We start from the raw sequence: 22,287 nt of genomic DNA, 5'->3' as shown, positions 1-22,287 counted from the left end.
TGCATATATATATATATATATATATATATATATATATATATATATATATATATATATATATATATATATATATATAAGAGAGCTTCCTGGTAATGGATAATGGATGATCATCTGCCACAACTGCTAGTAAAGAAGAAATATGTTCCAGCCACAGCTACTAGTTTAGCTATAACACAGCTTTATGTTCTCCAGTTACAGACAAGAATTGGGACAGAAAACATGTCACCAAGCCACGGGGGTAAGGTGGGATGAAATATGCAAGATGTGAGATACTGAAGCATGCCAAGAAGATTCATAGCATAGGAGCTAGTTAGGTGACTGATGTTTTAATGGATTGCATAACATTTTAATCCAAGCTTCTTCAAACAAGGTTTCAATTATCTTAGGAGATGTCCCTGGAAAATTGTGGTATAAGAGTGGGACACCTGAATGATCTGTAACCAGAACCATTCCCCCCATCACAGCGACTGGAGGCTACTACATCAACACACGATTTCCCCTCTTGTTGATTTTGGTGACCAAGTTAGATAAAATACCTTAGGAGGGTGGACTGTCTCTTACAGGAAGAGAGGCGAGAATGGGATGACGACGAGAACTAAACTTTCCCGAAAGCCTTGTTTCCCAGGGGGCTAGACAAGGGTGTGGACCTTCCTGCCCCTCCTGAGGGTAAACCCGCCCCATGGCGCAATGGGAAATTTTAGGCAGAAAAGAAGTGTATGTGTGCATGCTTTGAAGCATGGCGTCTGCCTGACATGCAAGCGCTTGCACACGTTCAAACATGTAAATGGCCAGTTAAATTTAGCTGAGGATGTGATATGATCTCCCTGTTCTGAGTCACGGCTATGATCAGTAAAACACAATTGAAATATATATTTCATTCAGTTTTTTTAAACATGGGGCTGGGACTTCTGGTGAACCATGAATCTGTTTGGGCTCCCCACCTTATAGTTATCGTTTGTTTTTAACTGATTCATTTGTTTTTGTCTAGGGCCAATGAGTAGATCTGTGCATTTGTCATTTCTTTATGTATTTCTTCATGCACCTCTCTGACCAAGGGTCTTACTATGGATCTGTGTATTTGTTTGCTGGTTTGTGGGCGTGTGTGTGTGTGTGTGTGTGTGTGTGTGTGTGTGTGTGTGTGTGTGTGTGTGTGTGTGTGTGTGTGTGTGTGTGTGTGTGTGTGTGTGTGTGTGTGTGTGTGTGTGTGTGTCTGCGTATACATATATAGGGTGGTAGGCGAAGCCGCTCCCCCAGTGTTGTCAGCCTCACTGTGGAAACAGCCTTGGGCAGCTTTGATTTCCTGAACACCTCTGATCAGGAGGAGGAAGAGGAGGATGAGGAAGGTGGAAAGAGAAGTCGAAATATCAGGTGAGGGAGGAAAAAAAAATTCTCAATGAAACCATTATGTTTTGTCCTCAGCTCCAGCAGTAATTCTTTTGCACAACCCGCTGGACACCTGGGCTATAAAAAGTCTATTAGAGTTAATTTAGTGCATGAAAAAGATGCACCTTCTATGAATATTAAAATTCTGAAATTGATAAAATTCTGAAACCAAATGTGTGTCAGAATGAGAGGGTGCTTATTGAGATAAAGATGTTCCATGGTGAAGCCTTAAGTTATTATTGAGCTTTGCTGCCATCTACCGGAGCTATCTTGTAAAGACACTTTATTTCCTTGATGGAAAAACCTTTGTATCAACCGTCTTGATATATATTCAATAATCCAGGTAAGAAAATCAAAGAGGATTGAATCAGTTCATCTGGATACAACGTTTATTGACAGATACGTCTCATCACTCAACTAAGGGATATCATGAGTCTAAACTGACTGCAGTTTAGACCCCTTATAAACAAAACAATACAACACGGAACGACCATCCCTGAACTGGGGGGTGGGGGTGGGGGGCGCGCTAAGAGTACATCTGTCGCCATCTTACAATGCTGTAATTGCAACCATTCCCAAATCCTCTGTGAATAGTACACATGCCATTGAAACTCTAGTTAATGGTCACACCCATATTTGCATATGAAACTGGTCATTCGTTTTGGTCATTATGCATCTGTATTGTTTGTAAGGGGTGGGGATACCTGCAGACAGTTTAGACTGAAGAGGTCACTTAGTTGAGCGATGAAACGTATCTGTCAATAAACGTATCCAGATGAACTGGATGACTTTGTATCAACTGTGCTATACAGTTCCAGTGCAAGAAAAGAGCTCTTGTGTGTTTTCAACACAAATTGTAGCCTGTATTCTGTTGTGGGGAAAAACACTATGATATGTACAGACAGAAATCTATAACTGGTTTCATCTGTGCGCAGTGCTTCAGCGCGCCCCTGTCCACCAGGCTCAATCTTCATCACTACTGGCTCCAAACTTCCATACAGAAATATAACTTTTGTAGAGACCTCCTCCTTCCATCTTAACAGTTGACGCTTTGCAAAATCTCTTCACCTGTCACCCTCATTAGTTTTTGGTGCCATCTTTGACAAACTTCCATGAGGTCTGCCACAACTAGTAGGAGCTAGTTTTAGCTTAAATGTCAAATCAACTTGCTATATCAACTGAGCTGACTGTGGCTAACTTGCCTTTTAGCAGATATAAGTGTATCTGTTGTTAGTTTCTTTGGTCAATTAAAATTGTCGTCTTCCACAAAGTTTAATCCACCAAAGACATTTCTGATCCAGATTTGGATGTGTTTTAAAAGAAAATACGTTGCCCTTTATTTTTCCAGGGTAATGTGAATCTGTTTTTACAGTTTCCCCACATTTTTACCTTTTTCATTCCGCTAGCTTGTCTCAACCGTACTGAATTGGGTGTCAGAGCTCAGTGCTGGAGGAAGTCAACCGCTGCTAAGCACTGATTGGTAGATTGCTGTGTCAACCATTACTTGGCAAACAGACATTTATACGACATATCTACTCACACTTCTCAAGTTAACATTATCATGAAATTTTCTATTTGTGTGCAGTGCTAAACCAGAAAGAGACTGGAACACCTTTGTCCCCACCTCCCCTCTGACTACCGGCTGCCCTGCTTTAGATAGCGTACTAGTGGTTCACCTGAAGAACTGCAGCGCACAACTACTGGTATGAGATAAGAACTCTACAAGCACAGCGTTCCCACAGTTTATCACCATGATGTTATGTTTTTAATGATATGCCAAGTAATGCAGGGCAACTTGTCATATTAAAGATGATGTGTCTTCGGGATGCTTTGAAAATGTGATTGATGGGATCTACAGAGCAATGTAAACATGTAATGTATAATGTTAAATAGTGGATGATTATTTAATTTTACCTGGCATTCAGGGATGATATCAAAAAGCTTATATAATACTCACCGTACACTCTAAAGAAGTACTGTTTGTGATTGTATACACCCCATCCTGTGGTATACACACTGTTTTTGTTTTTTTTTTTAACTGAAAGAGATTGGGATTCCCCTCATTTAGTGCAAACTGAAATACTGTTATCTTTTCCTGGTACCTTTTTACTTTCATTTCATTTAGAGCTCTGTGTTTCTTGTTTAGATGGATGAGAAAAAAATAAGTTTGCGTAGATCATGTCAAGATTAAATCTGTTTTGTCAGATTTGATTGAATAAAATGTATTCTCCCTCTAGCGACTTGGTATGTTCGGTCCTCTGCGGTGTGGAGAGATGTACGCTTTAGACAGGCTGTTAAGAGAGGCCAGAGTCCTGGAAATCATACGACGCATCACCAAAGAAACCCCAAGCCAGTTCACTCAATCTGTCCAAGGTGAAGTCGCTGCATGTGTCCATCTAAAATGTCTGTTTCTCTCCCTAACTAACTCATTCATCAGATATATCCCACCCTAACAAAATCGAAGACCGTGCTTGCCTACAAAGCTAAACTTATGAAGTAAAACAAATAATCTGATAATCTAATGAACAAATTGTTCCCGTACACTTCTTACAACATTTTAGAGTAGAACAAGTTCAGCTAGATTCAAGTAGAAACTACATCACCTCTGTCACTCCAGCTCTCATCGCACCAAATCTTTCAGCCTAATCCCCCCTTGTTTTATTAATCCCTGTCTCGATTGTCATCATCATTTTTAGATTGCACAAAGTTTTAAAAAAGGAACATATGAAGTATGTTATTCATGTCTGCATTTTTTGTTTTTTTTTATATACTCTATGTCCTCTTTTCACCCTCTATCTCCTTCTTTTAACCTTTCCCTCACTTCCCTGCATCACAGTGATCCCACATCTGGAGCAGTGCCAAGGGGCTGTGTCACTATGGCAACAGTGTGTGGGGCAGAGTAGCGTGTACAGTGTCTCTGCTGATTCCTTCCTGGTTAGCCTGGAGAGGGTGTACTCTTCCAGACTGCCTGAGAGGGCTGCCAACATGGCTGACACAGGTACAGGAGTAAGAGGAGAAGGTCCATGTGGAGGTACAGGAATAAGGAGTGGAGTGTCCATGCATTTATGATGGTCTACATTCAAGTGTGGTTATATGTGCATGCATGCAAGTTTGAAGGCATAAAATGCAGGCAAAAGTAACAGGCGCCTGTACCCTGCAACTTTTGCAGTCCATATTTGGTGACCCGGAAGGCTTTATGTAGGCCCTAACAAAAGCCCTCACAACTATTATTATTATTGTTATTATTATTATTATCATTGTTGTTATTATTATAAATATGTTAAACATCAATGATGTGCTAGTCACTAGCTCACAAATTAAGAAGTGGAACCAAAGAGGAATAGAACAGGTAAATACATGGGAATAAAACAGATGGAAGCTAATCACAGAAAATCCTTTCAATTAAAATGTGTTTTTAATGTAATTTAACCGATGGTATCAAAGAAAGGAAGTTGAATCAGTTCATCTGGACGCAACGTTTATTGAGCGATACGTTTCATCACTCATCTATATGACCTCTTCGGTCTCAACTGACTGCAGGTATCCCCACCCTTATAAACAATACAGTGGCATAATGACCGAAAACGATCAGTTTCATATGCAAATTGCTGTGAGCGTTAATTAGCGTTACAACGGCCATGTGTACTAGTCACAGAGGACTGGGGAATAGTTGCCATTACGGAATTATAAATGGCGACAGATGTACGCTTAAGCGCAAGTTATACCTCCCGCGTCCACGTGTACGCGAGGGTCCGCTTGACGTAAATCGCGTCATCAGAGGGTGTACGCGTTGGGTCCGTGCAGACATCCGCGTACCTCCAATGTTTTGTGTCCGCGTGGACAAGGGCGTAACTGTGTATGCGCTGGTAAACAAAAATGGACGCTGACTTTGAAGCGAGGCTGTGAAGAAGTCCGTTGTTACCCTAATCTTTATAATTTGTCATTAAGGGTCCGCGGTGGTGTAGCGGTCTAAGCATCGGCTTTGTGTCGATGCAGTTGCCCACTGGGGTTCGCACCCCGGTCTTGTCAGACCCGGCTATGGCCGGATTCGACGAAACAGCAATAATACGCCCATTTCACACCGCGGCCATCTTGGATTTTAAAAAACCAAGTGGTGGGAACTTAATCACGCCCCCTTCTTACTCAATCGGAAATCAATGCAGCCGGGGCAGAGACCGAAGAGGACTGTGCAGACACAGGCCATGATGAGAGGAATTGAGCTGGAGCCCGTTGCAGCTATACAGTATGAGGAAGTAACTGGACACTCGGTCTCCACTTGTGGTTACGCCATCAACCCCAACGCCCCACATTTGGGTGCCTCCCCTGACCGAAAGGTGGTGGATGACTCCGGTCAGCTTCAGGGACTGCTGGAAATCAAGTGTCCTGATGTGGACAGCTTTGTGGAGTGCAAGTACCTTTCTCTAAGACCAGATGGGTCTTTTGCTCTCAAACACAGTCATGGCTACTACAATCAGATGATGGGACAAATGGGAATCACAGGGATGATGTGGTGTGACTTTTTTGTGAAGTGCCAAGATGACTACCACCTGGAGCGAATCTACTTTGATGCGAAGGAATGGGAGAATATGAAAACTAAGCTGGATCTCTTCTTTTTCGAGTACTTTCTACCTCTCCTGTGCCAGTGAGGAGAGACACACACACAGGGCTGTATTCAAAGAAGCTGTTTAATCACAATAAAATAAAAAATAAGATACATTTCAGTTTTATACTGTACATTCAATATTTATACATTAGATTGTCCCATCTACAATATTTTCATTCTTTGTCCTTTAACTTTAACAAAACTGTTGGTTCATTTTAAACTAAAATATGTTCGGTCAACTGTCATTCTGTTGTAGCAATAAACTGGAACTCGCTACCAACTCAAATCATCAATTGTTTACTAAACTAAGATAGTGATTGCTCATCTCAAGGTGTGGGCTAAAAAATGGGACTGTACTGAAATGAAGTTAAATATGTTTCAGTCTATCTAAGGTTTGTGTGCACTATTTTCTTGTCAGCTGAATTTAACAAAGGTTTAAAACAGTGGTCCCTGAAAATTTGTTAGGAGAGCACACACAGTCCACAGTTGGTTGACTGTTCCACTTAGTGAAAGGGGTATGACTCCATCAAAAATGTGGTACTCCTTTATGCGTCTTATTGACCGTTCGACGTGTATTCTCAAGCCAGCAATACTCTGTGTGTCTGTGAGCTCATCACAGCTAAACTGTCCACTTGGGCCTAAAAATGCAGGGATGACAAGTTTTACATCTATTTCATCGAGCAGGTCTTTGATAAGGAAGCCCTTATCGGCCATGACCTCATCACCTGACTCTAAGAGGTCCAGAACATCTGACCTCTTAGTTATCTCCTTATCAGAAATACATCTTGTGTATAGATTACTTACCAGGCTAACTGACCCTGAGGGAGTGATCCCAATTAGGGATTTCAGTGTAGTGTTACTTTTATAATGGGAGTATGTCATGGTGTTCAAAACCTTCGAACTAGCTGTCTCGATGCGGATCTCTGTGCAGTCTAGTATCACTCTTGTGTTTAGGTAGAATTCCCTGAATACTGGTTGCATTAGCTCGCCTACTGCTGCTCTACTAGGCCATATTGGGAGGGTCCCTAACATAAAGAGCAAATAGTTGGCCCACGTCGTACAGTTCCTGCTGATTGTGGCCGGCGACACATTGAATTGTACAGATAAATCCAGAGCAAAAAAGCCCTGCCTCACACGGCACAAGAACAGGAAAAACTGATCAATCAGCGATAAATGCTCTGCATGGAAGCCAGACACAGAAATGTGTTCTAGGTTATGGCTGTTCCTTTGCATTTGAGTCCATCGCACCATGGACTCTGCAGTAGGCTGTAAAGCTAGGAAGAGTGCTTTGAGGGTGTGGTAATCCTTAAAACCAGTGTAAAACCTGATCAGATTGGGCGCACGCTGGAAGCGTTCTAGACCAAAACGCTCACTTTTCAGCTTTTTATTTTCGTCCTCCAGGAAAGCGATGCGTTTCTTTACTGCATCAAGCTGGTCTTCCACAGAAAGGGGCTTCACGTCGTAGTCATGATCAGGTAGAGTCGCCTCACTGGACACATGAGGATATGTCATACATGTGGGAAGCAATATAAATCCACACATTTTCCTGTTATCAAGATTATGTGTCAGAACAGAGCTATCCACTATTGAAAGATTAGTGAATATATTGTAACGTGCATGGATAAGTAGACACGCTGGCCGCTGACTCGCGGGTCTGACCCTTTAGTCGAGCGGTTAGCGATGTCTCCTGCGATGTGGGCGATACGGGTTCGCTTCCCGGCCGCGGCAGTTCGTGTGGCAGCGTTGTCCCCCGAATTCGCTATATATACATACATATTATACAATGCAGTAGTCTACATGTTTGAAAAATTGTATTGTACTGACAGTACAATACAACTGCTGGTACACAGCAGTACGACATGTTGCTTCCAGCAGTGTTTTCAATGAAGGGGGCGTGGCTAAGTTCCCACCGCTTGGTTTTTTTTAAATCCAAGATGGCCGCGGCGTGAAATGGGCGTATTGGCAACGCTGTCTTCGGGAGAGGGGCGGAGTCGGCTTGTGTTCGTCACATGAACGCGTCTCTGGGTGTGTCGGAAAAAGCAGTCAGTTCGCGAACGCATACAGTACGAGGGTGGGTGTCTGAATTAAAATAGGGAGCGATTGGCCACTAAATTGGGAGAAAAAGGGAAAAATCAGAAATAAATTTAGTATAAAAAACGTTATTAAAACACTACAAAGATAACCAGATGTGCACAAATTCATGGAAGAAAATTGCCAAAACGTTGAAAGAAGAAGGTGTGTGCCGACACACCATTTTCTTGCTTTCCGCTTTTTTCCTGTTTTCTCTAATTGTGCTAAATACAACAAACAAAGCAGCTCTTCTTATTGCATGTATGTCGCCATTTTGCCCGGAAATACGTAACGCCGATCTACTGCGCATGTGCGAAACGCGTATTCCAAGCGGACTCAACTAAGTAGTATAAATAAAAGTACTACGTGTTCGCAGCTGTCCGCGTACGTGTCTGCTCTGGAGTATATCCAGGCCCTTAGCCCCCCCACCCCGGTTTAGGGATGGTTGTTCCCTCTTCACACAGATGGCCTCTTTGATTCCCCGTTCAAACCAGCGTTCCACCCTATCAAGGATGTGCACATCCTCTTCCTTGGAAGAGTGGCCACTGGCCTGTAGATGGGTGTAGACTGTGGTGTCCTGGCTTGACACATTAGTGCTTCTGTGTTGTGCCATCCTCTTGGCCAGCGTCTGTTTGGTTTCCCCAGTGTGCAAGTCACGGCAATCCTCCTGGCACTTAACAGCGTACACTATATTGCTCTGTCTGTGCCATAGGACCCAGTCCTTGAGGTGGACCAGTTGGTGCAGGATGTTTTGAGGTTTGAAAGCAACTGAGACGCGGTGTTTCGAAAATACACGTCTCAACTTTTCCGCCACTCCAGCCACTTACGGAATCACCACTGGTTTACACTTAGGCAGCTGTTGTCCTTGTCCCTTTGAGTGGCTGGTGCACTGTTTGGGCGTCTTCCTGGCTTTGACAAACGCCCAGTTAGGATAACCACACTTTGTTTAATTTGGGATTGTCAGGAAGAGTTCACTTAGATGAGTGAGGAAACATTTCTCTCAATAAACGTTGTGTCCAGATGAACTGATTCAACTTTCTTTCTTTGATTTTCTTTCCTGGATTATTGAGCATGCATAAAGACATCAACACATGATAGTGATTTTGCCAGCATCAGCTCCTCGGGCAGAGCATTCAAAAGCCTTGGGAACAGAATCCTGCTTGTTGGAGTTTAACCTAGATTCTAGGTGTGCTATCATAGCATGCCTGGACACATGAAAGCTCATGAACAAAACTGGAAAGTTGAGGTTACAATTGCCGGTTATTTTGTCCTGTGACTTTGTAACTGCAATGTTTGAATGTCTGGGAGGATGAGTTTTACTATATTTTTTATTAATATCAACGTTAAACAGATCATGGATGTATGCCTGCTCATCAATAAGATTAGAAGATTCATATTTTTTACATAGCGGCTTTTGAAACCAAATGCTTTAAGATTTTAAGAAGGGTGTGTGTGTGTGTGTGTGTGTGTGTGTGTGTGTGTGTGTGTGTGTGTGTGTGTGTGTGTGTGTGTGTGCGTGTGTGTGTGTGTGTGCTTGTTTGCATACGTGCTCATTTTTAATGCATTTATACCTGTGTGTGTCTCCTCTCCAGTCTTCTTGCGCTTAGTGGAACGGATCCTGGAGCGGCAGCTACCACGGCGAGGCTGCAACAGAGACAATATAATGGTAACAGTGTTCCAGTTCTGGAGCTACCTGGAGGCTGAAGGTGTCAGCAATATGGACACACACATCACTGAGCTTGCTGAAGAGGGTAAGACATTCACACTCATTCACAGATAGACATATAGACACATACAAGCATATAGATCAACAAATTAGACAGGAAGGATAGGACATAGTCAGTCATCCAAACACACATACATTGGGAAAGAGGGATACTACAAACAGATACTTCACTTTGACAAATGTTGCCCAACTCAAGGCGGGAAGCAATAACCCTCTGAGATTAAATGCACACACATTGTCATCCACATCCACCCTCTATTTCCTCCTTCTTTGTCTCATACACCTCCCTTTTTTCCTCTCTTTGTTTTCCTCAACCCCTATCCTCTCCCTCTTCACCCTCTTCCTCACCACTCCATTGCCCAACCTTCCACTTCCACACTGACAACATAGAAGATTGAGACTCTACATCTAAACACTTGACCTAGCTCACCTCTTCACCTTCTCTTCCCTTTCTTCAGTCTGGTTGGTCAAAAGCCTTGCATCATGTGAACAGGAAGTGTTGGTGCGTGCCCTTCGCCACCCCCCGGAGTGCAGTCTGAAGAGAGAGGGGCTTCATGCTGTTGCTAAGGTGCTGAAGGACCCAAGAGGGAAAGTGTCAGCCTCTGCGAGTTCTCTCCTGAGAAGCCTAGCTGACAACCCCAGACACAGAGAGAGGGTAACTATAGCCAGTATCTACGTATATTAATGATCTACCATCCATTTGTACAGAAGTTAATATTCAAATGTATGCAGATGACACAGTCATTTATGTAAATGCTAATTGTAAACAGAAAGCTGCAACTTTACTTACAGGGGCTATGGAGAAAATAGCAGATTGGAATAGCAGATTATTCATATTTGGCATTGAATTTGTCCAAAACGGTTAGTATGTTTTTTCTAATAGAAGAAGCAATTCCCCTCCTCCAGAAATTATTATAAAAGGACAGAGGAGGGAGCGTCTAGGTGGCGTGGCAGTCTGTTCCATTGCCTACCAACATGGGGATCGCTGGTTTGAATCCCCGTGTTACCTCCGGCTTGGTCGGGCATCCCTGCAGACAACTGGCCGTGTCTGCAGGTGGGAAGCCGGATGTGGGTATGTGTCCTGGTCGCTGCACTAGCATCTCCTCTGGTCAGTTGGGGCACCTGTTCAGGGTGGAGGGGGAACTGGGGGGAATAGCGTGATCCTCCCACGCGCTACGTCCCCCCGGCGAAACTTCTCACTGTCAGGTGAAAAGCGGCTGACGACTTCACATGTATCAGAGGAGGCATGTGGTAGTCCGGTGGTCTGCAGCCCTCCCCGGATTGGCAGAGGGAGTGGAGCAGTGACCGGGACAGCTCGGAAAATAGGGTAATTGGTCAAGTACAACTGGGGAGAAAAGTGGGGGGGGGGGGAGACGGAGGATTCAGCATGTTCAGCATGTTAAACTTTTAAGGTGTGATGTTGATTGCAATCTAACCTTCAAAAAAAAAAAATTACAAAAATGTCAAAAACAATAAAGCTTAACCTTGCTCATTTTAGATTTATAAGAAATCAAATGAGTACAGATACAGCAAAACTGTACATGCACTCAATGATACTGTCACATTTTTCATACGGTATTACAACATGGTCTGACAAAATCATCAATGCAACCACTTTATTGTCTGTATAAGCATGCATTGAAAATCATGGATATAAAGCCTTACTCATCATTATTGCAATAGAGTTAAAAAGTATAATCTTTTGACATTTGGCATTTTTCTGTCTATGGCTAATGTTGGTTTATTATACAAAATCATTCACAGTCTAGTACCACCACCTCTTAAACAGTTTGTAGCAGGAGGTAGCACTGGCTCAAGGTTAACAAGAACTTCCAGTAGAGGGGACTGTTATGTTAAATTTCAGTCTACAACACTTGGGAAAAGCGGCTTCTCAGTTAAGGCGGCCGGGATGTGGAATTCTTTACCCTTGAGTATCAGAGAATGCAGCACCTTTTAAATGTTTAAACTGAAAACATGGTTGAAGAACACTCAGGTATGAAGTCATTAGGCTGACACTGAATATGTTCAGCATTGGCACTGAGTGTCTGCTTGGAAATTTGTGTGTGTGTGTGTGTGTGTGTGTGTGTGTGTGTGTGGATCTGGATGTGGATGTGAGAGAATGTTGACTACGTCATGCTAAATATTTGCATATAAACCTCAATATATGAATCTGACCCCTGAGAGACTGGTGTGTCATACACAGAGGAAAAGAAAAAAATTTTTTTTTACACCGTTTAGTGTTAGCACAATGCAATGTGTTGGTAAAAGTTGGTTTAGCTTTTAGAGATGCGATATTTTCAAATCCCTTTGTAACAAGAGGCGGTGATCTAAGTTCAAGCTCATCGATAAATTAGATAGTGAAATCTGTCTGTGACTGATCACTTAAAGCTACTATGTGTAACTTTGGAAAAATAAGCAAGAGTGAGTTAGATTTTGAAAGTAAACAACCTAAAAAAAATCCTACCCCTCTCTCTCTCTCTGCTTCCCTCCTATAACACTTCCCTCCAAACCAGGTTCATGTGGGTGCATGTGTTTACCTGTCATAACTAGTAAAACGTGTATTGTTGTTGATGATCCATCTATGAGGAAAGATATCTTGTGATTCCCCTTCTAGCTTTCCTAGATATCCTTCACATTTAATCACTACTTTGTAAATGTTAAGATGAAGGTGTTTGACTAGTTGAAGCAGTATTTGTGTCATGGTCATGAACATGAACGTGTCTAATAGACTACAACTTTAGGCAGATATAACCAGTGCTAACCCACATTAGCACAGTGTTGTTAGTACTTGATTCCAGGAATCGGACTCGAGTCCTGATGATTTTCAGGACTCATGACTCGTCTTGGACTTGAGCACTGATGAGTCGGACTTGGACTTGAGCATTGACTGCATTCGGACTCGGAAGTTGGAGATGAGGACTCGGACTTGTTAATTGATAAAGACTGTTTTTTTTTGTTTTTGTCAGTTTTTTGTAATAGGCCCTAATAATTTGGCATAAGATAATAATAGCTATGTTAATACCGTAACATTATTCAATTTTGTGCAAGGGCAGGCATGTGTGTTCCACCTACATGCAGATTCATGTGCATACCCTCATGTTCAGTAACAGTTAGTGCTAAGATGCCTAACTCGAACTCGACTCAGACTCAACCTTGATGACTCGGACTCAGACTCAGGTAATGGGGACTTGACTCGGACTCGACTCTGACTATTCTTTGGGGACTCGGACTCGAACACTGGGGGTTCGAGACTTGACTCGGACTCGAGGTTTAGTGACTCAACTACAACACTGCATTAGTATATCTATGACTATCAACATCCATTTTAGTGAACCAGAGGATTCTGCCATCTAAACAGGTCATCCATAAAACTGGTGTCAATATAATGAATATGACAAGCAAGCCACAATCAATTAAAGAGATTAGACGATACAATGAATGAAAGTGAACTTTCATTCTCTTTTATTTCTACCTGCACCTGTCTTTCAGGGAATATTGCTTATTTACATGTTCATCAAATACACAAACAAGATATCAACCTCACTTCACACAGATTACAAAGCCCCAAAAAGACTAGTAAGGTTTGTGTGTCAGACTTCAGTCATTTGTGAACAAATAGATGTTCTAATACGACCTTCAATATAATTAAAATTAATCAACAAAATGAACATTTTTCATCAGTTTTGCTTGGACTCAAACATGTGAAAGGGTTCTTTTAATCTCTCCTTGACCGGACTTTCCATCAGAACAGTCAAATGAACGAGGGAGCCAAGAGGTTGCAAGTGAACCCCTGAAATTCTCTGTTTATTTTGAATAGTCTCCATAAATCTCAACAATAACAACTCAAACATGAACATTTCAGTCCACAGAAGAGTTGTGTAACTGCACAGTCCGATTCAAGCCTTAAGTGATTTAGGATACTTGAAATCCTTTCAAGTGATGTTAAAAAAAAAATCTGACTAGTTATATGGTTCCTATATTTGAAGCACTTTAATTGTTGTATTATATTTAATATGCATACTTTTGCGTAGATGTGGTTGATGCATGCAAACACAGTTACAAGTAACAATGTGATAGGAACCTCACATATGATGTATAGAATGTAATAAGAGGTTTGCTCCTTTCTGCAGGCTTTGGTGAGTTGTTTGGAGCTGCTGGAAGAGGAAAGTGTTGATACCAGAGTGTGCGGCTGCAAGGCCCTGGCTTGTCTAAAGGTAAAAACACGTGTATGATACAGAGATATGGTTGGCTATGAAGCCCTAATAGTCTCAAGGTTCAAGTAGAAATGGGAAAGACACTGAAGCTCTACTTGCTCCAGGAGTGCTTCTCCTGTGTTTGAAGTAATAGTTAAACTTAGCTTGTCTTAGCATCAAGAATGCAGTACTGCAGTAAAGCCTTTACATCAAATCTTATATGGATCTCATTGGCAAAACTGCACATGTTCATAGATTAAAACTGACAACTTTCTCAGTCATAGAAAGTGGAAAGAGTTCATCTGGACATGACGTTGAGAAACGTTTCATCGCCCATCTAAATGACTTCTCCAGTCTCAGCTGACTGAAGTTATCCACACCCTTATAAACAATACAGTGGCATAATGCCCAAAAATGATCAGTTTAATTTGTAAAATTGCCGTGACCATTAACTAGAGTTTCAATGGCCATATGTACTATTCACAGAGGATTGGGGAATGTTTACAGCATTGTAAGATGGCGACATGAACTATTAGCACCCCCCCCCCCCCATCGGTTCAGGGATGGTCGTTCCCTCTTAACATAGATGGCCTCTTTGACTCCCAGTTCAAACCAGCTTCAGGGATGTGCACATTCTCATCCTTTAAAGAGTGGCCACTGGCCTGCAGATGGGTGTAGACTGCGGAGTCCTGGCCTGACACGTTAGCTGTCCTGTGTTGTGCCATCCTCTTGGCCAGTGTCTGTTTGGTTTCCCTGATGTACATGTCACGACAATCCTCCAGATGAACTGATTCAATTCCCTGGGATTTCCTTACCTGGATTATTGAGCATGTATTAAGCAACTTTCTCAGTCACTAATGCTAGCACTGATATTGCCATCTATTGCACAGAAAGCTATTTGTATGAGAAATGACTGTTTTCCTTTAATTGAACTTTATTTTAGAGCTTATTTCATACACATAATGCATTTTAACTTTAGCATACAGAAGGATTTACATAAACTAACCACAAACCCCAAAACACGTTGTGCCAGAAGTTGGTCCACCCCAAGGATCGGGTCCCCCAGCACAAACAGAGCAATATAGTGTACACTATTAAGTGCCGGGAGGATTGCAGTGACTTGTACATTGGGGAAACCAAACAGACGCTGGCCAAGAAGATGGCACAACATAGAAGAGCTAACACGTCAGGCCAGGACTCCACAGTCTACATCCATCTACAGGACCGTGGCCACTTCAGGGATGAGGATGTGCACATCCTTGAGAGGGAGGAACGCTGGTTTGAACGGGGAGTCAAAGGGGCCATCTATGTTAAGAGGGAACAACCATCCCTGAAACCAGGGGGGGCTAAGAGTACATCTGTCGCCATTTTACAATACTGTGGTTACAACTATTCCCCAACCCTTTTTGAATAGTACACACAGCCATTGAAACTCTAGTTAATGATCATGCCCATATTTGCATATGAAACTGGTCATCATGCATGGTTTTGGTCATTATGCCACTGTATTGTTTATAAGGGTGTGGATGGATACCTGCAGTCACTTTAGACTGAAGAGGCTACTCAGATGAGTGATGAAACGTTTCTCTCAATAAATGTTGTGTACAGATGAACTGATTCAACCTTCTTTGACAACCAGAAGAGAGTGCTATATTAACACTCATGGAATTTGAGTGCCTCGTCACATTGCAGACTACAAATTCCTCCTCTTTTGGATAGGTTTGATACCATAATGTGTCTTTTTGGTGCTTGGCATGTGATGATTTCAACAATTGGTATTCTGCTTAAAACAACTTCAGACCTCGGATAGAGAACAAATGGGGCCCATATTATTTTGGGCTTTACACAACTTCCTCAGCACACCCTGCAGTTGAGTGAAATGCATAGATATTATAAAGGTATTACATACACAAAGTAAATTGTAATGACAGTGTGACAAGACAATTAAAGTCCTTCAAATTCCTGCGAAATCTAGTAATTTGTGCCTCATATAGTATCTTTATACACAAGTGTACTGTAGAGACTCGATAGAGTGTGTGGCAGCAAGGCTGGATGCAGTTGTGGTTGGTTACTACTGCTGGTTATTGTTTCAGGAAATCTTTTGCATTTTAGTTTTTTTGTGTGTGTGTGTGCTGAAATTGGAAAAGTGATTGTTATGATTACAAAGACCCTTCTTGGAGAGAAGAATAAATGGCATAAATAAGACCCATAAGTCTTGACTTGGTTAGATGTGAGTAGATGTACAGCATTTAGGTCAGAGTGGACAATGTTTTTTTTTTCCGAGACCGATTATGATTTACAGTCTTCAGTCACCTTAAATAAAAGAGTAGCTGTTTTATCCATTGCTTAGATTACTTTATGAATGACTGAATTTTATTTGGCAGCATAGTGGCCCAGTGGTTAGCGCTGTCACCTCACAGCAGGAAGGTCCTGGGTTTCTAACCCCGGGGTTGTCCAACCTTGGGGGTCATCCCAGGTCGTCCTCTGTGTGGCGTTTGCATGTTCTTTTTCTCCGGGTGCTCCAGTTTCCCCCCATCATCAGAAATACGTGCATGTTAGGGTTAATACTGCTGTCTGTGCCCCTGACCGAGGCAATGGAAAGATGAACTGGAGTTGGTCCCTGGATGCTGCACGGCGGCTGCCCACTGCTTCTAGCGACACAGCTAGGTGGGGATAAATGCAGAGCAGAATTTCCCCATGGGGGATTCATAAAGTATATCAAATCTTTATGAATGACTTGAGCAGACTCGGAAAACGTCAGTTTCCGATTGAAAATGGATGAACTAAATACTGCTTTGAAAACATGCTTTAATTTATTTTTGCAATTCAATGATAATGTGTTTATACTCAGCAAGTCTACTTGGGTTTTATCTTAAGTTAATCAAAACTGTTCTTGTTCATAAATCAGTTGTGCTAAGTAATCTCTATGGTTTTTGATCGGATATGACAACCTCCTCACACCAAAAGATTCACCACATTTGAATTTAATGAGAATAAATCCTCCTCTCGACTGACATGAACATGAATTACATCCAGCTGTACTATTTCAAGACAGAGATCTATTGCGTTCCACAGTTTTACAGCTAATAGGGAATTTAAGTCCAACATGGACTTATTGCTCTCTGACTTCCTTCCCGTCCCTTCCCAGAAGTCCTCTGAGCCAAACTCACAATTTGTAGATTTGCTAACTAGGTTACATTGCAACTCCGCCATGCTCTGTTTCTCCCTGCCTCAAGCCACACAAAGGAGTAACCACATAATGGATCTGTAAATTGAAATCCAGCTGTAACAGAGTCTATATATGTAGGCTGACCACTGTAACTAATTGCATTCATCTCTATGAACTCTCTGTTCCAGGCAAAGGAAAGCATTGATCAGTTGGTGTATCTGTGTCGGACGGACAAGGAGGAAGTCCGAGATGCTGCCAAACAAGCCCTGCTAGTGCTGGGTAATAATGATGTTAATAGTGGTCATGCTCAACATGTTTCAGGTCAACTTGTGTGAATAATAATAATAATAATTGTATATTTCAGAGCTGGGGTGATTTAAAAAAGTGTTACAATTATCAAAATATTCTCTCTTTATTTCATTCATTCACGTTTTCATATTTCTTTCATTAATTCACTCATTCATTAAATACAGAAGAGTAGTAATTCAGAAAGATGTGAAATACATGATTGTCTGGCATCGGAAGATGTTACAAAATCAAACAAATGTCATTTGAGATTTCTCCAAATTTTCTGGAATGATTCGAGATTTTCGCCCATTCCACAATTCATTTATTCATATATATTTTTTTCTGTTCATTCATACATTGTGTCGATCAGGTGAGGAGGGGAAGATGGCCCACAGACATGTAGAGACGGCACAGGCGCAGGATGGAATTCCAAGACTCTTTGCACCTGGCAGCATGGCCAGCACAGCGTTCTAACACACACACACACACACACACACACACACACACACACACACACACACACACACACACACACACCCACACACACACACACAAAACTGAGGTGGCATTCAGCAGAAGGCAGGCCACTACATCAGTATAATATTGATATTTTTTTAATATATTGACTCAACCTTTAGGGAGAAAGTACAGTATCGTAATACTGTGTGCTTTCCAAATCACATCACCAACACAGATTTGCTCAAACTTGTCACATACAACAATACAAATACAAAGATACTGTCAAAGAGGAGACAGCAACTGTGATACTCTCAATAGCACTGGGCATATAAAAAAAAACAAATTAAAAAATCACTAAGCTACACCCACATACTAGGTGACTATCTTTTGTATATAAACCTGTGGTAACTACTCTTAAAAGACAATGGACTTTATTGATGCCTCTGAAGGATCTACAGTTTGAACTGCCTTAACCAGAAGGAAGGAGGGAATGTGAGAAAGATGGAGATAATGAGATGGAAGATTGGATGGTGAAACAAGGGGAAGACAATTTGTAGAGGACTGTATAGGAGCATGTAGATCAGAAATATTTGGTCTTCTGACTACAAAGAATATGTATGTATAGAGCATGTATGTAAAGAAAAAATGGTTTATAAGAAACATCAGGACTTTTCTGGGCATAAAAATTGCACTTATGGTCCACTGATGCTGCATTGGGTCATGTGATATGGGGGCAATATAGTTGGACCAGAGCCATTGATACAGATTGTCCAGGTTGTGTTATTGGTGCAGTCTCGCTGCCCCTTCTTTAAAACTAACAAGCATTTACTGTGAATATATGACAATATCCTCCATCACAACAACTTGCTGATGTGTTCTTGCATTCTGCGAATCTGCTTCCATAGAATCTCAGATGATTCAACAACGGCCATAGAGCAACACTGTGTTGGAAACGAGTCTCCTAGTGAAAACTGTGAAACCCAAATTCCTTTTCAATAGGAGGCACTGGTTGGACTGCGATGTCTCAAAACTCTTGACCCACTCCAAACTCCACGTGAGGAAAATTTGGGATCTATTGACAACCTCTTACAATGACTTAGAGGGTGGCTACTTTTGTTGTTTTATTCAAGTGAGAAGCTCACTATAGTCCACATGACTGGTGTCTGGGTGAGGAATAACTGAAATATAATTTGGTTGACCACTCGTTTGTCAACATGGCATGGTAATGGAGGATGAAATGAAACGTGATTTAACTCAAAGTAGAGCTTGATTTACAGTTCTTATTTTCCATCCATTTGCATATACAAAATATGATAAAAAAATACATATATTTCATTCCCATTCTCAACAGAATGGCAAGATGATATACATATAACAAATTGTCAGGATTAAATCTTGTGTATGAGGGACGCTACCCTGTGCTGTACAAACTAGTGCGTGAAATTTCCGTGCCATTTTGAGCATGTCCAATTCTCGTCTGCATGAAATAAACAACATCTTACATGCCTTCACAGAATTAAACCGGTATAGGTTTATAGTCCCCCAAAAAAGGCAGTTCAAGTGAATGCATGGAACCAGTTGAGGAGGATGTTGAAGACATGAATTTCCGTTTCACTATTCCATTCTCGCTAATATTTAAAGTTAACAACTGGGGTGTGTAAGATCCCCCCCAGGAGTCCTCTCTCCTCCCTGCCTCTGTTCAATGATTACAGTTTACAATTTGACACTCTCATCCAGAGCCTCTCAGTGTGAGTGAATGGCTTGGGGTTCATTGTTACAATAAGGACATTTGAGCAGGCCACAAGGATGGACAGGCAGCTCATTGGCTGCTGCAGAGACTAACCCCTTTAAAAATAACTGGCCACCAACCATCAAGATGTTTTAAGGGGCACACTCAGGCAATCAGACGACTTTGATGAATAATTTTCTCAATGTGAGATTATCTCTTGACCTGTGTATTACTGTACTACTGCAGACTCATTTACAGTGTAAATGTAATGTGCATGTCACTACAAACGATTCGGGGCAGAAGAACAGTTACGATTTGATGCGGTGTCTTGTCGGCCTCTGTTTAACCATTTTAATTTGACATGACAGCAAAAAAACCCAAAAAACAACTTTAATGTCATTGTAACGATTTATGTTATTCCGTCTTGATGAAAGGCCCCGACGGCTCATCTGAGAGGGTGGTTTAAGCAATTCAGTGCCATTCTTCTGTATTATTTTATATAGCCTTTTCTTTATGGGAATATGTATTACTATACTCCACTGGAAATTGTACATGTTATGTGATTTTATTGTACATTTCGTTTTTATTTTTAGAGCTCTTAATTTGTAAATTCACATTTTGTTTTATGGCAAGCATTCTGATGCCTCTTATTATGACACACATACCATTTATTTCTGCTCAGTCAAGCAGTTTGATTTATTGACTGATTAATAAAGGCAACTTTCACTGACTGACACTTTGCCACTGACACGGTGATACAATATGATATTTGCTGGTGGGGGTTGCACTTAAATTACATCAAGAATATTTTTTTACAGAATATATGTTATTATCTGAGACCAATAGCAGGCTTAGCCTTCTTGGAGCAGGTAGAGATGCATCACTGAATGAAACCAGAGGCATTTTGTTTTGACTGAGTTTGACCAGGTTTGTCCGTGTCGGTTGTGGTCGTATTTACTGCCATTTCAGTAAATGTTAATTTTACATATAAAATCTTTCACATTTGATGAAGAGGCATTTAATTCCAGTATTTCCCTCAGTAGGTTGACACAATTAATGTGCATAGGTATTTGATTTGTCAAATGCGAATGAACTGAGTTAAAGTGAATTGGAGCCAGCCCTGCTATAGTCGGTCACCTTGTAGTGGCCTCATTCTCTAGAAGAAGTGTGTAAACAGCTGACGTAGGACTATAGATTTGTGGACAATAGCCAAGAAATTGGACTGAGGGGCTTCCACGGATGCTGCTAAACACAACAGCTGCTGAATTGTCCATCATGTGTTCTGGCTCAGAGCTGTATACAGGGCATGTTCTCTCAAACACAGAGACCCAAGGACAGGAACAGTGACACGAGGACAGCACTTTGCAGCAATATAAGCAATTTGGATCAAAATTACATCAAGTATTTATTAATATATGCATTTTTCCAACATAGCCCCTTCTGTAGTCTCTTGGTTTTGTGCTGTTTGTCCAATATTACCAATGATACTTCATATTGCACATTTTTGCTGCTTTCATACATGCTGTGTCATTGCCAGTAGCTCACCTCTATCCAGTGGCTGAAAAGGAGGTTTTTTTTTTCCCCCTTTCTTCAAACTAAATTGCATGAATTTCTCACATTCAGTGAAAATGTGAATCAGGAAATTGCCACTGCAAAGCCATCATATAAGTCCCCATTTTTACTGCAAGCAACATCAAAGCAACAGCTGCACTGTTGATCAGCTCTAGAGAGTTGTATACAAATCCAAATGTTTTTTTTCCTGATGTTAGGATAAGCAGTGATTAGAAAATGGCAACACAAAGTAATCACTTATAGATTACCTATTCAGTTCCACTTAACAGCATTTAAGAGAGAACATGATACAAAGGCCATTAAATTAAGATTGATACAAGATGGGGTTAGATAGAGGAACTTAAATGATGGCTCCCACTGTATTTCCCTCAGTTAACTTACCACTGAGTTTCTTTAGGACAGCCGCAATGTACTACTATACCTCTGGATCAGCAATGCGTCTGACAATATAAGTGCCTTGAGGTTTGATGTTGAAAGAGATGCTATTAAAGAGAAAGTGAAGCAGTGGAGGACACTGCACTATATTTTGCAGTAGGGCTATATTTTTTTCCACAAGTATAATAAATTGTGCAGCATTGGAAAGAACAATGTTATGTTTCTTTTCTATATATTGTCTGGTAGTTGTCTTGCCAGATGTAAAACATAAATAAATGATTAAAAATGTTTAAAAAAATTGCCTGTACTTTTTCTTTCAATGTAAAACCATGTCAACCTGCCTAATATATTGATTATGCTGAAATAAATGACTGAATTAAAAAAAATAAAAAAAACCGTCCCGGATTTATTTAAACATTACATTATAACACATTTTATGCATTTGGTCTGATATAGTGGTAATCTTGCTTTGCTAAATATTCAAAATACTGTGGCTACACAAATCGCCGGTCATTTGCATATTCGACTGTTACAATTCACAACATTGCGTAAAAGTATTTCATTTTTACACACTGGCAGTGAAAACTAACAGTCACAGATACCATATTTGTAATAATGCATTATGTCAATAACACCAAGACTGGAGAGGGTTGTAAACCTTGAGAAGCTTTAAATTCATCAAGTTAATGAAGTTTGGTTTCAAAAGTCAGGCCGTGCCCA

General features: G+C 41.2%; 1 protein-coding gene across 3 annotated transcripts in view; it reads left to right on the top strand.

The window, feature by feature from the left end:
* The window catches only part of ripor1 (RHO family interacting cell polarization regulator 1), a 94,393-nt gene extending 72,457 nt beyond the window's left edge, over positions 1-21,936 (top strand). For 2 of the 3 annotated variants that reach the window (XM_056281293.1, XM_056281291.1), the window contains exons 16-24: positions 1,229-1,368; positions 2,969-3,086; positions 3,621-3,756; positions 4,220-4,414; positions 9,649-9,807; positions 10,241-10,437; positions 13,913-13,996; positions 17,333-17,423; positions 17,803-21,936. In XM_056281293.1, the coding sequence (XP_056137268.1) occupies positions 1,229-1,368; positions 2,969-3,086; positions 3,621-3,756; positions 4,220-4,414; positions 9,649-9,807; positions 10,241-10,437; positions 13,913-13,996; positions 17,333-17,423; positions 17,803-17,906 (1,224 nt within the window). In that variant the 3' untranslated portion in view covers positions 17,907-21,936. The remainder of the gene's footprint in view (positions 1-1,228; positions 1,369-2,968; positions 3,087-3,620; positions 3,757-4,219; positions 4,415-9,648; positions 9,808-10,240; positions 10,438-13,912; positions 13,997-17,332; positions 17,424-17,802) is intronic. The other variant, XM_056281292.1, reaches the window with a different exon arrangement.
* The last annotated feature ends 351 nt before the right edge of the window (positions 21,937-22,287 follow it).

The sequence above is a fragment of the Lampris incognitus genome, chromosome 6 (genome assembly GCF_029633865.1).
Source record: "Lampris incognitus isolate fLamInc1 chromosome 6, fLamInc1.hap2, whole genome shotgun sequence".
Lineage (NCBI taxonomy): Eukaryota > Metazoa > Chordata > Actinopteri > Lampriformes > Lampridae > Lampris > Lampris incognitus.
Note: the sequence above shows the minus strand (reverse complement) of the source record. Positions and strands in the feature narration are given on the sequence as shown.